Source organism: Onychomys torridus, chromosome 3, assembly GCF_903995425.1.
Source record: "Onychomys torridus chromosome 3, mOncTor1.1, whole genome shotgun sequence".
Classification (NCBI taxonomy): Eukaryota; Metazoa; Chordata; class Mammalia; order Rodentia; family Cricetidae; genus Onychomys; species Onychomys torridus.
The window spans coordinates 11,296,164-11,314,277 of NC_050445.1; the positions used below are offsets into that span (position 1 = coordinate 11,296,164).

An 18,114-nucleotide genomic window follows, 5' to 3' on the forward strand; every position below is an offset into this window, starting at 1 on the left:
TGCCTGGACTCACCACCCACCACATCCACATAATTAAAAGTAAAATTAATCTTTTAAAAAGGGGAATAATGCAGATAAACCAGGAAGGAATTGAGATTCTCCATTTCTTTTGGTTTTAATAAGTGTATTCAAAGAGACAGGAGGGCAGGGTGGCAGGTTGGTGTGAACACACTAAGTATGTGACAGGCAAGTGGCTTCAGCTTTTGAAAACTATTTCCTTATTTGTAAAGGAAGTTAAGAATGTACCTGGTTTAGTTTAAGAATTTAGTAAGGTAGTAGAGAATAACCCAGAACATTATTGGAATTTAATAAGGACTGGTTAGTTAGCTTTTGTTTTTATTATACTTAGCATTACACTTAAAAAAAAATTCTTTCATACCTCAAAAGTTTCACCCTTTACCTAATGTCACTGAAACCTATGCTTTAAAAGGTGATAGTGTTACATGAATGTATTCTATGCTCCATAAGGGCTATGAGTGGGAGAGGGGCCTGCCTTGTACATGTCCTGGGCTTGATCCTTAGCACTGTAAAAGAACACAAATTGTACTTTATGATAATTAATGGGAAAAATTCCAATCAACCCAGCTACCAAATGCAAAAAGGCACCCCCCAAATAAAGTGCTCACCCAGGGCACCAGATAAGGAGAATTATTCTGTTATGGGGGGAAAGACATCACTGGATAAGAGGTGAAGAGATTGGATCTGGCTAATAATAGCATATTGACCAAGCCTGCTGCCTTCTCCTCCCTACTTGGTGTTGGGACTGGTTTGAGCAGGGTCGACAGACTTAATAGATTGCTTTGCAGTGCATATAAATTGGCATCATTGGGGCCAGAGTTTCTGTTGCCTTTTATCTGCTTCTAAGAACAGATCCAGGATGTTGGAGAGAATTGCCGGAAAAGGGTCCTGTTCTTAATGCATTTATTTGGTTACAGAAACACCAGACTGTTTAATAATGGCTATGAAGTAGGCTCTGACAAATTCTGATTGGCAGAGACTGGCTGTGTTGGCCTACTTAATGGGAAATGCCCTGGGCCCCAACCCTGTGGCTGCTTGGGACAGCACCTCCATTCCCGAGAATCCAAAGCTGTGGCACTCACTAAGAGGACTGGCACCCTCCCCCAGCCTGAGATACCAGGCCTCTCAGCAGTGTGGCTGAAGAGGCTGAGAAAGGCACAGTTGCCCTGGGAGGTTTGCGCAGTGATTCAACTTCTCATACCTTAGTCCTCACTTACAAAATGACAGAAGTCAGACTTCAGAATCTTTTATGCGCTAAATGCTCTGTGACATCATATTAGCAAAGTGCTTTGAACACTGGAGGAGGTTTTTGTTCCTCACCCCCTGACTTTGAAATAATGGAGACAGTGTCTGGCCTCATGGGTGTCTGTGACTCCCTGAGCCCCAGCAGCTACCCACCCCTCTTTCCCCTCTTAAGTAGGTGCATACAGGCTGTCCCTCTGGAGGGACAGATTGTCTATGGTCCAATGCTACTCCTACTCAGCAAAATTAAAAAAAAAAAAATGCATTTGCTCATTATAATCAAGGCACTTTCACAAACATCTATAATTTTGCTCTTAAATTTTTTCATTTATTATTTGGATTGTGAATTTATCACCTCTCCCTTTCTTTGATTTTGGGGTCCTGGAGATAATTAATATGACGGCTATTGCTGCAGGTTCTGAAAGGGTCTCCACATTTAAAAGTCTGTCTCAGGGGCTGGAGAGATGGCCTTGGAGGGGTGAGCGCTCCTGCTGCACAAGCATTAGGACTTAGTTCAAATCTCCAGCACACACATAAAGCATGCACCTGTAATCCCAGTACAGTGCAGGGTTAGAACCAGGGAGCTGGGCTTTGCTGGCCACTAGCTCAGCTCCAGGTTCAGAGAGAGACCCTGTTTCAAGGGAATAAGGGGGATAGTTATAGAGAAGGACCTAACATCTCCCTCTGCCCTCCACACATGTATATGTACATAACATACACACACACACACACACACACATATATATATATATACATGCACGTACACCTCTGCCCTCCACACCTGCGTACACACACACAACACACATGTCATACCTGCACGTCCTCCTCTGCCCTCCACATATGTGTGCACACATATCACACACATATGCATACACACATAAAAATTTAAAAATATAACCTGCCTCAGAACACCTGTGCTTGTTGATAGAGAAGACAGGCTCCTCTCCCATTCTCTACTCCTTATGAGAAAGCAGCTCTCGGGGTTAACATGTAGACTACCTGGGAACTCTCAAAATGAAAATTTTCATAGGTGTACCCAAATAACATACTTTAGCGAGGTTTCCAGCTTTTTTAAAATCCCTCTCCCTAACTGTAGATGCTAAAAGAGGTCTCTATCTAGTGCTTATGGGTAATTCTAATTTTATCACATTTGCCAGGTCTCAGGGTGGTAATGAATAGAGCAGAGCCCTGTTGACATGAAGATTATCTCTTGCTAATAAAAACCACATATCTCTGTGGAGGTGCTGGGGCTGTGTTTTAACCTCCTCTGAATGACAGCCAGAAGGCAGAAAGGGGGCCGAGGCATTGGGACCTCTCCTGGGCAGAATGTGGTTTAAAACGTCCTATCTTTCATTGCTTGACAATCAAAACCCTTCACATTTTCTGCTTTATGGGAGTTTCCTCCTCAATATTTTCAGGCCTGGGGGAAAGGGGCACAATGGTAGAAAGAAAGAGAGAGTGATCTCCTTCTCGACGTTCTCTTCAGTAGACCACAGCCACAGGACCACACAGTGGTGATTCTCCCACTTTCCAATCCTGTGGCCCAGACAGGGCATCCTTGGTCTCTGGCCACCTCACACTTTCTGAAAGGACCAGTACCATTCAGGGCTCTTAGGACTCTCTTCCGGCTCCTTCCTTATTGCCCCCCTTCTTTATCCTCTGCCCTCCTCTTACTGGAAGAGCCTGCTGTATGACTCAGTCCTGAGCCCTGCCCGTCTACGTGTTATAGACTGTCCATCGGAGCTGATTCCCAGTGGATAGCTTCAGCCCCGGCTGCTGTGCTGAGCTCAGATGTTCCTGCTGTCTGCCTGCCTGGCTTCTCCGTCTGTATGTCTAATAGGCACCTCAAATTTAATATGCCCACAGCACAACTCCGACCCTCCAGACTCATCTGCGATGACACCTTTCTCCTCGCAGTCATTAGTGACGGTATTTACGCACTGGGTGAAGTCACGGCACAGCGTCACTCCTGCTTCTCTTTTTCCTCACTCCAAGAGGCACTGGCTGGCTCTGCTGCCCCTGTTCAATCTGACTCTGCTCTGTGTATGTTTTCCGCTCCCCACCCAGTATAAATTTCCATTGCTGGTCATTCAGACTATTACAAAAATCTCTCAACAGTTCCCCAAGCTTAAACTTTTTCTCTGTGACACAATAGTTAGTGAGATTTCCTTCAAATAAAATCTGAAGACTGGAGAGAGACAGGTCAGCAATTAAGAGCACATGCTGTTCTTCCAAAAGGACCCTGGTTTGGTTCCCACCACCCTAACCACCTGTAACTTCAGCTCCAAGGGGATCTAGTGCACACATATCACACACATATGCATACCTACACAACACACACACAGAGTTTAAAAATAATAAATATTAATAAAAATGTTATAAAAATCAGATGATAGCAGCCTTTTCTGACTGTCTAGGGGTTTATTTCTGCAAGCTCCCCAACCTTCTCTACCTCTTATCTCTTCTCCCTCCCTTCCTTCCTTCTTCCTTCCTTCCTTCCTTCCTTTCTTCCTTCCTTCCTTCCTTCCTCCCTCCCTCCCTCCCTCCCTCCCTCCCTCCCTCCCTCCCTTCCTTCCTTCCTTCTGTCCATGGCTTCTTTCCTTCCAAGATCACACCCTGTCACTTCCTGCCTATTTACCCAGGCTTTTTTCTCTGCTCTCTGCCCCTCCAAGGCCTCCCCTGGCTCCTTCTCACCATGCAGTTGCAGGTACACTGTGGTATCTTCAGAGAAGATACATCCTGGCATGTCATATCTAAAGCGGTTTTCCTCTCCCAGAGCTCCATCTCCTCTTTTCATTTTATTTTCTTTGTAGCAATGATCAGTGTAAAAAGATGCTCTAGTATATGTATGTCCTTGTGTGTTTCTGTTTTTAGCCTTTGGAACTCCTAGATCTTCTTTGTTTTGGTTTCTTATGTGTTTCTGAAATCTAGGTTGAGAACTCAGCATCATCCTTGTACCAAAATATACACATATATACACAAAACACACACACACAAGATACACATATACAGAAGACATACACATAAACACAAAAAACCACATACAACATACACAAAAAAACATACATGCACCCATATACACACAAACACACACACACACACACACACACACACACACACACACACACACACACACCAGCATCTCCTGTCCTGGTGCCTCAAATACCATCACATGACCATCTGTCTTGGGTTTTCTTGAGTTCATAACATACACAGTAGGACAAATTCACCTTTATCAGCTAAACCTTTTGTTTTGTGAGGTGACTTGAAGTCAGCTTAGAAAAAGGTGTCGGGTAAGTGGAATGAAAGGGGAGAAGGACAGAGAAACAGAAGGATCTGGATTTTGCTGAGGTTTGCCAAGCCAAGGGCTATCAGATAGCACCACAGGCCTCTGTTAAGGTAACAGAAACTGAGGAAAGAACATGTAGTAGCCCAGAGTGAGTTCAGGGACTTGCTAAGCTCAAAGCTACCTGACTTCCAGATTCTGTCACCAGAAGCAGCTGTGACTCAGGGATATTGTGTAGCTTGGGATAAGGTACCCATACACAGTGGCAACTTGTATTTGAAAAGGGAGAGGCTTGGGTTTGCTATAGGAAGTCAAGTCCAAGGATAGCTCCATCTCTACCAAATGGCCAAAGCAACTTGCAGGCAATTAGTGTTTATTTTTGAGAGTACCCAGATCTGTATAGAGGATTGCTTCCCTAAAACTCAGATTGGAGTCCTTCTTGCTGATCCACATCCCTTCATTCTCCAAATCTTTGGCCCTGGCTCTTCCATCAGCATGTTTCTCTGAGTAAAGGGATAGTAATGGTTTTAGCACCTGTAAGAGTTGAAAGGGGCTTGGTAGCCCCATGCTAGAGAGGTCATAAGTAACAACATAAACAAAAAAGCTTAATCAACTGCTGCATGTGCTGACACATGCCAGTCATCCCGACACTTTGGAGGCTGAGGCAAGAGGATCTTGAATTGGAGGCCATCTTGGGAGACATAGCAAGGGCATGTAAATGTGTCAGAGGTCTCTTGCTTTTGTAAGAATGTTTATCTGTCAACCAATGCTGTCTCTAGACACCTCCTGCCTATCTACCATCCCTGTGCATAAGTCACTGTCTTGTTGTTATTGTTATTCATTCCTCTTCCTAGGCATTCAGCATCTACCAAGGTTTTCTGCATGTCTGTTCCCTGGGCTTATAGAGTGATATCCATTTTAATAGCTATTTCTGTGGTCCCATGACAAGATCAGTATGACAAAGAGTTGGTCAAACTGAAACTTTACAAGGTGTATCATTGTAATTCAGACACTTCAGTCTCACTTCTCAGCAGATGGAGCCCTTGATGACTCACAGGTTGTGACCCTATTCCCCTTCATCAGTCACTCTCGATTTTTAGATGTGGATAGACAGGCCTTTTCTCCTCTTAAGTGCTATGGCGCTTGACAAGGCTAGGAAAGGCTTCTAAAACATGCTTTGAATAACCTTTAGGGCAAATAGTGGATAAAGAACCCTAAAGACAGGAACCTTGTGTAGGACAGTAAAGCATTCATGAGGACCCAGAACCAGAACCATCCTTGATGGTCAACTAAATTCTAATCATCTTATATTGAAGGTATAGTGGATTAGGACCATGAAAGAGTACTCACACCAATAGCCGCCCCCCCCCACCTCAACCTCACTGTGACTATCAAATTAGGAGAGGAGAAACATTGCAAAATAAACATCTGGAGGCATTGAAAGTAAACAGAAGGGAGAATGCCTTGCAAAATTAGCCACAGGTCAGGAAACGCCAATCTTATCAAGGGTCCTGGAGACCACAATTCCACAAACTATGCAGATGGGTGTCATGTTGCTGTGAACATGTATGTTTTCTTTCTAGCCACCATAGGCATCCTGTTTTGGAAGCAACATGACACTCAGTCCTTAGAGGTTTGGTCATTTGCAGACAGATCACTATATTCTTTTTACCTTAAGAAGTAGAAAGTAGAGAGCAATCCCGGTTTCTTTAGAGCATAAGCAGCCGAGAAAAATGCACATATAATATTTGTTTTCTTTTGATCATTTTATTTATTTACTCCCCTGCCCCCTGTAGTACTGGGAATTGAGCCAAGGTCTCAAGAATGCTGAGAAAGTGAGCTACAATTGACTTAAAACATTTAGCCCTAATTTATTTTATTTTCAAACCAAGTTGTTGGTTTTCATTGTTGTTGTTTTGTTTTGTTTCAGATAAGTTCTTACTATATGTTGATTGCTCAGGCTAGTCTTGAACTACCTGGCTTAAGCAAGCTTTGCCTCAGCCTCCTGAGTACCTGAGAGTATAGGTACAGGACACTACACCTGGCTCTAGTGTTTATTTATAGTTTCTGTGCTCATAGGATGACCGTCCTTAGATGGCCATCTCAAATTTAGTCTTTCCCATAATTTAGTGTATAAAAAGCCATCATCAAAATTGCTGAGAGTTTTTACTTTTAAAGTACACATTCTTTGACCTCCACATCTACTTACACGATATCTAGGAGTACACCTGGAAATCTTCATTTTGATTCTGTAGCCAGACATTTGCAAGCATGCAAAATGTGAGAACCGCTGAAATTATATTTTTAAGAGGACATAAAGTTAGGAGGGACTCTAGGTAGGGAGAACTAGGAGGCGTTAGAGAAGGATGCTGTGGATGGATGTGACCAGTGAACTTTGTGTGAATGTATGGAACTTCCAAGCTAAAAACATTTTTTAAAAAGGAACTGTCAAAGAATGTATACTGGGATAAATGCAGATGGTACCTCAGTTTCAATTTCCTTCCTATTTCTATTAATGTCAGAAGAATGCTCAACTTTGTGAAGAAAGAGAAGTTTGGGACCTTTTTTAATGAACCCCCTTGGACATCATAACTAATCTGCCTTCCCTCTCATAGGACAAAGTGAAACCATTTATTAATCACATTGTACTATGCTTTTGGAAAGACTGAAACATACCAGTGCACATGAAAGAGGCATTGCAATCATTTGCTCAGAGCTCAGAGGCAAACTTCATTGTAAGGCAGGATTAACTGCACCTTTCCTTCCAGGATTCTGGTGTAAATAAAGAAACCACAGTCATGTACAGGCCTGAGAAGGACAGCAGAATGTGGAAGTGGATTTGGAAACCAAAATATTATCTCAGCAGTTTCTCTTTCATTTATTGTCCCTTATCAAAACCAACATTTTAACTCAGGGGCCCAGTTAATCAAAACACAGATAATTTCGTTTGGAAGGCCCAAGGGTTGAGGTTTAAAACAAGAAAAAAAGAACATTCCCATTCACGCAGGCAGAAGTGTTGAAGAAGTCTTCCTGCAGAAACCCTCTTAGTCAGTCTATGCTGGGACACCACTCTGTTCAAAGCTAGGTCAGTTATCAGCTGCACAAAGTCCCACAGCTAGATTCCTAGTGAATGGAAACACAAGTACACTTTCATAGTTTAGCCTTCCTTAGCATTTTTAATGTTTTCAAAAGCTCTTCAAATCTATCTTTACCTTTGTAGCCGTGTGTGTGTGTGTGTGTGTGTGTGTGTGTGTGTGTGTGTGTATAAACAGTTTTAACAATAAAAAAAAAAAACATCCAGCAGAAAATATCTTCAGGGTTTTTGTTCAGACAAGTCATTATTGCATATGGGTATATGTGCATAGGTTATATGACAATGCTGTGCCAATTTATAGACAGGATTTGACCATACTTGGGTTCCAGTACCCACAGGTATCCTGGAGCCAATTCCTCACTGGCATCAAGTGATGACTACAAGATGTGTTGGCCAGGAATTTGGAGGCATAGGGGCAAGATGATCCATAAAATGGATAACTCGGTGTTTAGAATTTACAATGTGTATAATATAGTATTTTTCACTGATTTTGAAAGTTCCTATTGGCTGATTTGCCTGACAAACTTCTCTGCCAAAGATGGTCGAGTTCTGGTAGCCACATTTGCCTTGGAGACAGTGGAGTGGGACCAGGCTGAAGGTATGGAGTCTGCAGTGTTGGGTCAGAATGTGGTCCTGATGAGGCTTGGAGATATGAAAGTGAGGTGGTCAAGCTCATGTGAGTAATGTGAGACCCTCAGGACCAGGGAGACCCTCTCTCTCATTTCTACTTTTTGAAGTTACACAACAAACCTCTCTTCCTCCCCCACTCTATGCCAAGCCTGCCTCTTTGAACAGTTCTCTGACCAAAAGCATGACATTTGCAAGAGATGGCAGTCTTCATACATTCTCCACCAACCATGCCAGGTCAGGAGCAGTGACTGCTTCTGGACTCAAAACTTCCTGTCACAAGCTGTGCCTGGGTTATTAAAGGGACTATAACCTTGATACAGTGCAGTGTGGGGGAAAGGATTGTGGTCATGCCCCTGTATTTGTATTAGACTACTTTTTATTCAATGTTCAGCTCAAGATGGATAGTGATCATATTATAGACACATCTTATGACACCAAACAAAGCAATATTACTGCTTCTACAATTTTAGATATAATAGAGAAGACCATAATTATGTTCCACATGAACAATATAGTGAGAAGAAAATGAATGGGTTCCTAAAACCTGTGGAGTTGACAAAAGGCAGACACTGATAGAAAATAACGTGCCTATGGAAACATCCAGACTGTGGCAGGTATGGCTCCCTCTCCTCAGCGGAGCACCATGACTTTGCTGAGCATTACCAGTGTTCCTGAGCAAATGGACAGCTATCACTTTCAGCACGGGCCTGGACTCATGGGAGACAGCAGGAACCAGCAGCTTGGAATCCCACCTATGCTTCTCAGTGGTCTGTCTGTCTGTCCCTAGAGTAAGTGTCTTCTTGACTTTTATAACCTGCCCATGTGCTTCTGCCTCACTAATTCAGTCCCTGCACTGGATCTGAGTGGAAAGTGGACATCTGGTAGATCATCTCCCTTGATGGAGATACCCAACTGAGCCCCAAAGGCTTCTTTTTCCCGCTTTATCCCATGCCTGGGATTAATTGCTCTGAGCCAATTCTGGTCCACTACTGGCCCATGCCCTGACTCCTCTTGGCATGAAGACGTGGATGCAGTGTAGGCTAACAACTTCACTGGGCTCTGATCCTCTAAAATCTCTCAGTGAAAGCATGGTTATCTCATCTGGTTCATTCATCTTGTGGCATCCTTACTGTTTCTTTGCCCCTTCTACAGCCCCTCCCCTGGGTTACAGAGACACAACCACACATTTTGGTATGAGTGAGTCCTAGTATCAGTCTACTTTTCCTTGGGGTACCTCAGAAGCTCTATCAAGAGCACCAGAAGGGGCTCCTCTGGGTCTTCTCACCTTAATTTTCAATTCACTGGAGGTGTCACATGGGAAATGGGGCAGACACAGTCTAGTTTCAGCTGCTCCTTGTAAAACCCCACTGTTCATCTTCCACATCTACCTGTGGATTCAGGAAAGGGGTCAAGGGAACCTGAAGGTCTCTGAGGAGAAAGTCCAGAGCAGGGAGGAGGAAGGCCAGCCTGCAGCCTCCCTGGAGTTTTCTTGCCATGCCAGGCCTTCTAGGCCCTAAGGAATTTAAAAACAAAACAAAACAACAACAACAACAAAACGACCAAAAAATAATGACAGTGAGAGAGGAAAGGGGAGCAGAATCTTTTAGGGGGGAGAAGGTCCAGGGAGCACTGGGCAGCCTGTTCAGTGACTGGCTGGGATTCAGTCAAATGTCTTGGGGACTTACTCCTCATGAGTCAGATACTTGCTAAGGCCTCGGTTGCAAAAAGAAAGACCTGTAAGAAAGTAGAAGCAAATGGCTGTTGATAAGGACATGGGAAGATACTCTCTGGACCTGACTTGTTTCTAAATCAGGATGCCAAAAATGGTCCTCATGTCCAGAAAGACAAGCATGGTCCAGATAATCCCTGAACTGACAAGTGTATTCATTTGTCTAGTCAACAGATATTCAGTGGCGGCCACTGTTGTGTGATCTTTTGTTTATGTTCTGACAAATAAAGCTTGCCTGGACATCAGAGGGTAGATCTAGCCACTAGTTAGCCATAGAGACCAGGCTGTGGTTGCATACATCTTTCATCCCAGCACTTGGGAGGAGGAAACAAGAAGATCAGGGGTTCAAGGCCAGCCTGGGCTACATGAGAATGAACCAGTCTAAAAGAGAAACAGAGCCTGGCAACAGTGGTCCACACCTTCAATCCCAGCACTGGGATGTGGAGACAAGAATATAAGGCAGGTGATGACAGGATCTCAGCCCCCCCATTGGGTCTGAAGATTCGTAGAGGTAAGAAGTCTCTAGTGGCTGCTGTTCTGCTTCTCTGATCTTCCAGCTTTCACCCTCTCTATATCTGACTCCAGGTTTTTATTGTTAAGACTAATTAGGATCATTCATCAGGCCACATGCCTTTCAGACTGTATGACAGCTTCAAGTGATATGGTGGTATCTATATTTGAAGAGTGAAGTAAAAATTGAGGGAAACATATAATCAAATTCAGTGGTGATATTTTAGGACTATCAAAGTTCTCACATAACCTCCCAGTACCTACCTACCCCTAAAGTTTCCTGTCATTGGATGGTCATGACTCTTCAATCAGCATTGCCTCTTCAGGACATTGCACATGGCATTTGACATAAAAATGGCCAGTGAGTTGCCTGAGGGTACTTGGTGCCAAGCTATAGGAGCTGTACTAGGTACCACATAAGAGTAACCAAAGACAAATCACTCAAGGCCTGACTTTCTCCTGGGTGAGCCGAGGGCTGGTATTAGCAGGCCCAGTGATCTAAGCCTGCTAGGCCTGTTTGCACATGGTTTAGGATACGGGCCGCAGACACCCCTCAACCTCTGTCCACTGTGAAAACATGGGACACCCAAGTTGAAAGGAATGCTGAGTGACACCATGTGGGTGTGCAGTGGTCTGTGACCGGAAGGTTCGCTGGAAGCAATTTGCAAAGGGGTCCTTGGAAAACCACCTGGATGGTTATTGAAAATTAAAAAAGGAAGAGATGCCACATTTGGGGGAATAATTTTTAATACTAGGTTTATGACTGATTACATGTGATAGTCATTACAGCTTATTTAACTCTGAAATTAGCTGGCCTCTCAGATTCCCCAGGGGCTGGAGGAATCATGGGTTAAATTTTAAAAACAATGTCTGGGAGAAGATGGCATGCTTCTCCTTGAAGGGAATAGATGAAGCTTAAAAGAAAACAAAAAACAAACAAAACAAAAATGCCAGGTCTCTCTCGGAAGGGTCCTTATTTCTTACATCGTTGTCTGTGTCTTCCATAATGTAATGGAGCTCAGAAATTCACCAGTACAGAAAGCTTCCTCTCCTTGGCTGTTGGGCCTTTTCAGCTCCTACAATCCTGTTGTGCCTTTTAGAGCAGGGTGTTTTGGAAAGAATCCAAAGGGGCTCAAATCTCAGAAGTTTCCTCTTCTTTGGAGCCGAACGTGTCATCAGGAGCTGGGAGTCTGAGTGAGTTACATGGAACAGCTGCGAGGTACGCGCCATTTTCTCCCCAAGGATGACATTTCTGCAGAGGAGGGTGTGGAAGGAATCCTGACTGAGCTGGCTAGTCTGAGGGCCTAGCCCACTGGCCAGGGCTACTTCAGTGAAGGTTCCCACCAGGATGACTGTCCTGTACAAGTTCCCACCTGAAAGCATGCTCTCCATAGAAGCAGCCTGAACGTGGGAGAGCTAGAGTGACGGCAGGGCGGCATCATGCGTGACAAAGGTCTGGAGGGGAATTCCCTGTGGGGATGGATTAGGATGGTCTCTCCCATTAGCTGCACATAGGAGGGAAGTCAGGGTTTCTTTTTCAGTGGGAGATGCCTACAGCAGCCATTCCTTGGTTTAGAAGCAGTAGAAGGGAAGACATGCTTCAACCAGAAAGTGTACATAAGATTAAACATTCAGAGCAATTGGTCTCAACCCAGTCCAGCACTCAAAGAAGCAGTATTCTCTTATTTGTTTTTCCTGAAGAAGTTGTGTTAGGATTTTGGGGCTCTGGGACGGTGGGACCCTGAGGCATCATTCCTGATCAGGTATAGTAGGCATTTCTGGGTCCTTGAAGTCTGGATGAGTTCTGCAGATACTGAACTCCATTGATATGTGACTCTGGGATCTGAGAGTCACTTGCCTACTCTGGACTCCTTGGGCCAGCCTCTTCCTAGAAAGAACAGTGATACCTGGGGCCCCCAGCAGAGGTCTTGGTCAGGCTTTGGCCAAAGCTGTCATCTCTGCAGCTTGCCAGGGAAAGCCCAGGGAGGTTCTCTGGGTGAAATCTTTATGCCTCCTTTACTCAAACACAGCAGAGGCCCATCACTCAACGGCTTAATCCAGTCCCTATGATATAGGACAAAAACAACCCTAGGCATAGTATATTGAGTGTATAGGAAAGTACCCGTTTGAAAAACCCTACCCCATGGTCATTTTTATGCCCCAAATAACAACACCAAAACATTAAGTATGGAAACTAAGACATGGAAGAATATGGGAGGGGGGGTGAGTAGGAGGGGGTAAAATGAAAAAAAAAATGTAAGTCTCTTCTAAAAAGGTGAAAGTCATTTCTACAAAATTTTGCCAAGCTGACTTGGAATTATAGCTTGTAAGAGCTGTTGAAAATTTTGTTTTATTTATTCTCTGCACAGTAGAAGAAAAATCAATGGCCGCTTGGTTGGTGAGATGTGAGTGAGTTATACAGGGCCATGACACGATGGACCAAACTGTAACAGCCACATTTGCCGCTGTCGGGGCGCGGGCTTCAGTGGCGCCAGCTGTAATTATGGCTGATCACCTCTAATTCAGAGCTGCTTGCCTTGATAAAGGTGTCACCGAGAGCCACTGTGGCCTCAGCATCAATTGAGGATGTCATGACAGAGGGCAGATTACCAGGGAAAGCTCCTTCAGGCCCCAGCCCTGGGGTCATGGGAGTGTGGGGCGAATCTTGCTATTTTGCTCTTCATCCTGAGTGGACTGATAGTCCCTGAAGCTGAGTTCAGTTCCAGTGGATCCAGCTGAGCAGGTCTGGACCCTCAACAGCAGGAACCTTTAGTAAGCTGAGAGATTTCCCGGAACTAAAGTTTCCTCTCTACTTCATGGCGTGTGAAGAGACATGTTTTTATCATGTACCTGATTTACTGGCACACAGTGACGAGAGCACTAGACTGGAGTTAAAGCTGTGATCATGTTTTGGGGGTGAAATGCAATCTTATGCCTTTCTTCTGCTTTTGTGGTTTTGAAAAAAAACAACTCCTAGTGAGCTTCCCATTTTCAAAAAATTACTCTTTTTTTTTTTTTTTGAGGAGGAGGAGGAGGAACAAAGTTGTGATGGGAAATAGAAAAGATGGAGTAAGAAGGCCGCACTAACAAAGCTGCCCAGAGCTGGGACTTTTCTGGGTACCCTGTGTGGAGAGTTGACATAGGGGCAGAATTCAGCAGTTAAAAGAGTTTTGCTATCATTTGTGAAGATAACATTTGGTTTCTCCACCACTCCCAGGCTGTTTTCTTCCCTCTGTAATTAGAGAGAGAGAGAGAGAGAGAGAGAGAGAGAGAGAGAGAGAGAGAGAGAGTTAGAGTTTGCTCTCCCTGTATACTCTTAAAACACAGCAGCTCCACCAGATGCTCATCCCATCCCTGCAGCAAGGTGATGATGAATGGGATGCTTGTCTTTTGTTCTGAAGGGGCCACATCATTTTCCTATCCTCTCTCTGGATAGTTCCCTGAGAGCGGAGAGCTAACCTCAGAGAGACAAGGTTGCCACTTGGCTGCAGAGGTCCTTTTCTCTTAGCACGTTAAAGAACCACCAGAGCGGCCCATGAAGGCAGAAATGACTTCGAGATTTCACAGCCCTTGAGGGCTCCAGACACAGGCACGTGTTTGGACCAGAAGTGGTTTTGCCCTTGCTGACAGGGAGGTCAGATATGAGAACTCAAGTGGGGGAGGGCGTGGAGTAAGGGGATGGCATTCTGCAGCAGAAAATACCATGTAGCTCCAGGAAAAAACTGTCCACAGACAGTGGAAACCCTGTCACCTGGTTCTGAGCTGAAGCCCTTTACTTGGTAACCGGAATTGGCTTTTGATTCTTGGACCTTCAACCTGTCCCTTCTCTGGTATTGGTGTTCCCAGTTCCTCATTGTTATTACCCTAGCTCCAAACTCAGGGCGCATTCCAAAACCCAGCTTGCTGTATGTATTAATTATTTATTTCTTTCCAGCAGAACAACGCCGCCCCTGGCTACAGACCCCCGAGGGTCCTTCTCTGAGCTCCCATGGCAGCTGTAGGCCATCCCGGACAGCACTGTTTCCTACTCTGTTTACCGGTTTCTAAGGGCGATTGCACCATGAAGGCCCTGAGCCTGGAACTGGGCCTGGGGCTGTTTTGGTTACATTGAAGTTTTTGCTTCAGTTCTGCCAGATTTAAATGGTGACTTCACCAGCACTGAGCTAAAAAGGAGAAGGGGGAGGAGGGCGAGCCCAGGAGAAAGACAGCGGGCAGAGGAGCCAGAGAGAGCCAGAGCAGGGCGCTAAAGGAGGGCCAGCGCATTACATCATCGCTTGGCCTGGAATCAAATGGGAAGGATATGACTCACTCAAGCTAGTTAAGCTTTGGCTCAAATTCTACACACACTCAATTCCACAGCTCTCATGTTCTGCACCTCAGGAGGGATTTCAGCCTCAGTGATGTCCATGAGGTTGGTTTGTAATTTTATTTTCTGTTTCTTGATTTTAGAGACTTTGGGGGCCCCTACTTCTTTCTGTGTGGAGTCCTCCTCCTCTCGCTCCCCTTTCTCGCTGTTCTGCCCTCTTTGTTTCCCGTTTCCCCCTTTCCCCAGCCCCTCGGCTCCTCTTCTGGCCTTGATGGGGCATTTCTTTTCACTTTGATCAGTTGTTTTGTTTTGTTTTTTTCCCCTAGTACAGAGACCTGAATGAGTTTAGAGGCCGGGCTAGAGGGGGGAGAATCAGTCAACCCCACCGAAGACGCAGGAGCAAAAAAGCCACAAATAAAAAAGCAAGTCGAGGGAGAGCAAACTCCGGAGAAGTTTCTTCGCTGCTGCTGTGTTGCTCCTAATCGGAGGAGACAGGGAGAGAGTTAAAACGCAGGGACCAATCGCTGGAATGGTGATGTAATGCAAGAACCACAGGGTAGTTAAGTAACGTGAGAGGGGGTCAGTGTTGCAGAGCATTTACCTGCTCTCAGGGGGTTTTCAGTTTATTATCAATTGCAGTGACTTTAACTGGCTTCAGACTGCAACCTCTAATTATTCACAGGCACCCCTTTTTTATCTTTTATTATTAAAAGTAAAACTATAGTATGGTATTTTAAAAACACAGTATTATTTCAGCTGTATATTATTTTCTTCCACCAGAACTCATTCTCTCTCTCTCTCTCTCTCTCTCTCTCTCTCTCTCTCTCTCTCTCTCTCTCCCTGCCCCTCCAAACGGTTGTCTTTTCATAAAAGGTCTCAGTGATGGGGTGGGGGGAGGGATTTCTGAGTGTAGCTGGTGAATTGTAAATGATTGGGACACTAGTCTGTGTGGTGCTGAGGAGAGAGTTCACGGTTGTGGTGTTCTGTTGGTTGAGAAGTTACGGATACATTTTAAAGTAGTATCTGATGACGCCCAAAGGTAGCAGCAGTCCCGACTGTCATCTTTCTACACTTAGCAGTGAGCGTGCATTCGCTTTGGACTTTTAACTTAAGGGTGTGCCAGGCAGTGCTGGACGTGCTCTAGTGCTGTCCTGAAGACATTCCTCTTCTTAATTTCATATACTGGGAGTTGTGATTTAAAAAAAAAAATCCTTGATTGATTTGTTTTAGAAACAAGTTAATAGTAGAGTAATGGATTGACGCTAATACATGGTTAGGAGGAATGATTCAGTTCCTGATGCTCTCAGAGACAGGGAAATAGAGACTTCTGAGTCGAAAATCATTGCTACCTTTCTGTAAGATACGTGGATTTGGTATTGTATATGCAATAAAAGCTCCTAGAAGGAGAGAGCAAGCCCAGCTCACCCTGTGGGGCCTCTGCCCTTCTCCGGGCTTATTTAACCTGGTTTATCAGACAGATCAATGTGAACAGAGGCAAGGGGTCCATCCCTGCAAGGTGTTTGCATATTTTCTGTGAAATTAACCATGACATGCTATCGGTCTTTCCACTCCCTCCTTTCTGGCCAGAGGTGAAAGGGGAAAGGAGGCTGGGGAAAGCTTTCTGGAGGAAGGGGGGAGGGTCAGAATCTATCCCTGAGCTTGCCTTGTTGGGTACAGCAAGCCTGTACTTTAAATGTGAGTGATGGAGCTAAGCCCTTCCTGCACACGTGAAGTCTACCTTTCATCATCACTGAAATCCCTTCTCTCGGTTTTCCAGCAATAGAACAGGTGCAATTGCTTTATGTGTATCATATATATATGTATCTATATTATAATATATATATATATATATTATACAATAATGATGTATGCTGAAAGGCATGGGCGTAGCTTTTCAGAGACAGATACATTTTACACTCAGCTGGCATTAGCGTTCCCAGAGAAATGAATGGAGAAGGGTAAAAGGGGCTTGCCTCTGCCTGCTTGGAAAGTTGCTTTATTTTCAGCTTCGCTTTTTGGAATGAAGATTCCTTCCGTGATGCCATCTGTAGTTTTCTAGCACTACCCATGAAGAGCCTTCTTTGTGACATGATTCACTAGGTTTGTCTGTCAAAGAGTGGCATAAGAGGAAAGGGAGAAGCTCCTTGTCCCACAACTGTTCCAGCTAGGCTGTACACATCCTCCATGTACATAAACTGGGGTGAGGAGCATGGGACCACCCTCGCTTGCATGGGGAAGAATGGTATTTACAAGAAGCAGATTCTTCCAAAGTCTGGATCTCCGCTGGATGCATGGCATCATTTTCATGCAAGTTCAAGTTCATACAAGTTCACAAGATACCCTGTGTTGGATCTTGTTTGTTGCAGTGCTAAGGATAGCTGTATGCTCAACAAATACTCAGTGGCTGAGCACATGAGTGAGTGTCAAGTTTTGAAATGAAATTTAAAGCTAAACTTTTAAAGGCCGTGAAAAAGTCCTAAATGCTTGTATTTGTCCCATAGCTTTCCTGAACAAAACTTCTATTCTCCAGGCAAATTCCAAGTAGCAGGCTTTTCACATTCAGCCCCCCACCTCTCTCTCTTTCTCTCTCTCTCTGGTATCCTGGTGGCCAATGATAAGCCTGTGCTGGAAGTGTGTGGAGTCAGCATCATATTGGGAATAACCATACATGCCCACCTATGAGGGAACTCACCCAGTGTGAAGATTCTTAGTCCATAGTCACTATGCATAGCTCAGTGGGCATCAGGGGTGTGCTGAGACCCTTCGGGAACAGAGAAGGTACACTTGCCTTTTTTTTTGAGAGTCAGAGTTCTTGTTGACCTTACTGTGAGCTATATACCAATAATTAGAAACGCCTTATTTTGTGATCTACAGAGAGCTAGACAGGGGTCCCTAGCCCACTACACCCTCTGTGACACTAGATACCACTTCTGTCATTGTTGGATGCTATTTGGGATTTTTTTGGGGAAGGGGGGTGTTTGATTGCTATTTTTTAACTTTGCTTGGGTAATTGTTGATTCACATGAGTTAAAGATTTCATGTGAGAGAGACACCATTATACCTTTACCTTATTTATCCTAATAGCAACATCTTGGAAAATGATGGTATAGAGTCCAGTCCAGTCCAGTCCAGGTCTGCAAGTGATCTTCCCAGACTGGCTTGCACTGGTCTGAATAAATGTTTTTCATGTAAAAGCAGAGGGTCAGGTATTCTAGTCCAGGGCTCACATGCCAGCCCTGAAAAACACCCACCACCATCATGTCAAGTCACTTGGTGGAAAAGAGGTCCCAGGGTGGTGC

At 44.5% G+C, this 18,114-nt stretch overlaps 1 protein-coding gene across 2 annotated transcripts in view; it reads left to right on the top strand.

Moving 5' to 3' along the window:
* The window catches only part of Creb5 (cAMP responsive element binding protein 5), a 406,844-nt gene that overhangs the window by 267,431 nt on the left and 121,299 nt on the right, over positions 1 to 18,114 (top strand). The window contains exon 1 of one of the 2 annotated variants that reach the window (XM_036182854.1): positions 14,845 to 14,920. The exons of the other annotated variant lie outside the window; for it this stretch is intronic. Coding sequence (XP_036038747.1) covers positions 14,874 to 14,920 — 47 coding nt within the window. The 5' untranslated portion in view covers positions 14,845 to 14,873. Of the gene's footprint in view, positions 1 to 14,844; positions 14,921 to 18,114 lie in introns of those variants that run through there. 2 annotated transcript variants of the gene reach the window in all.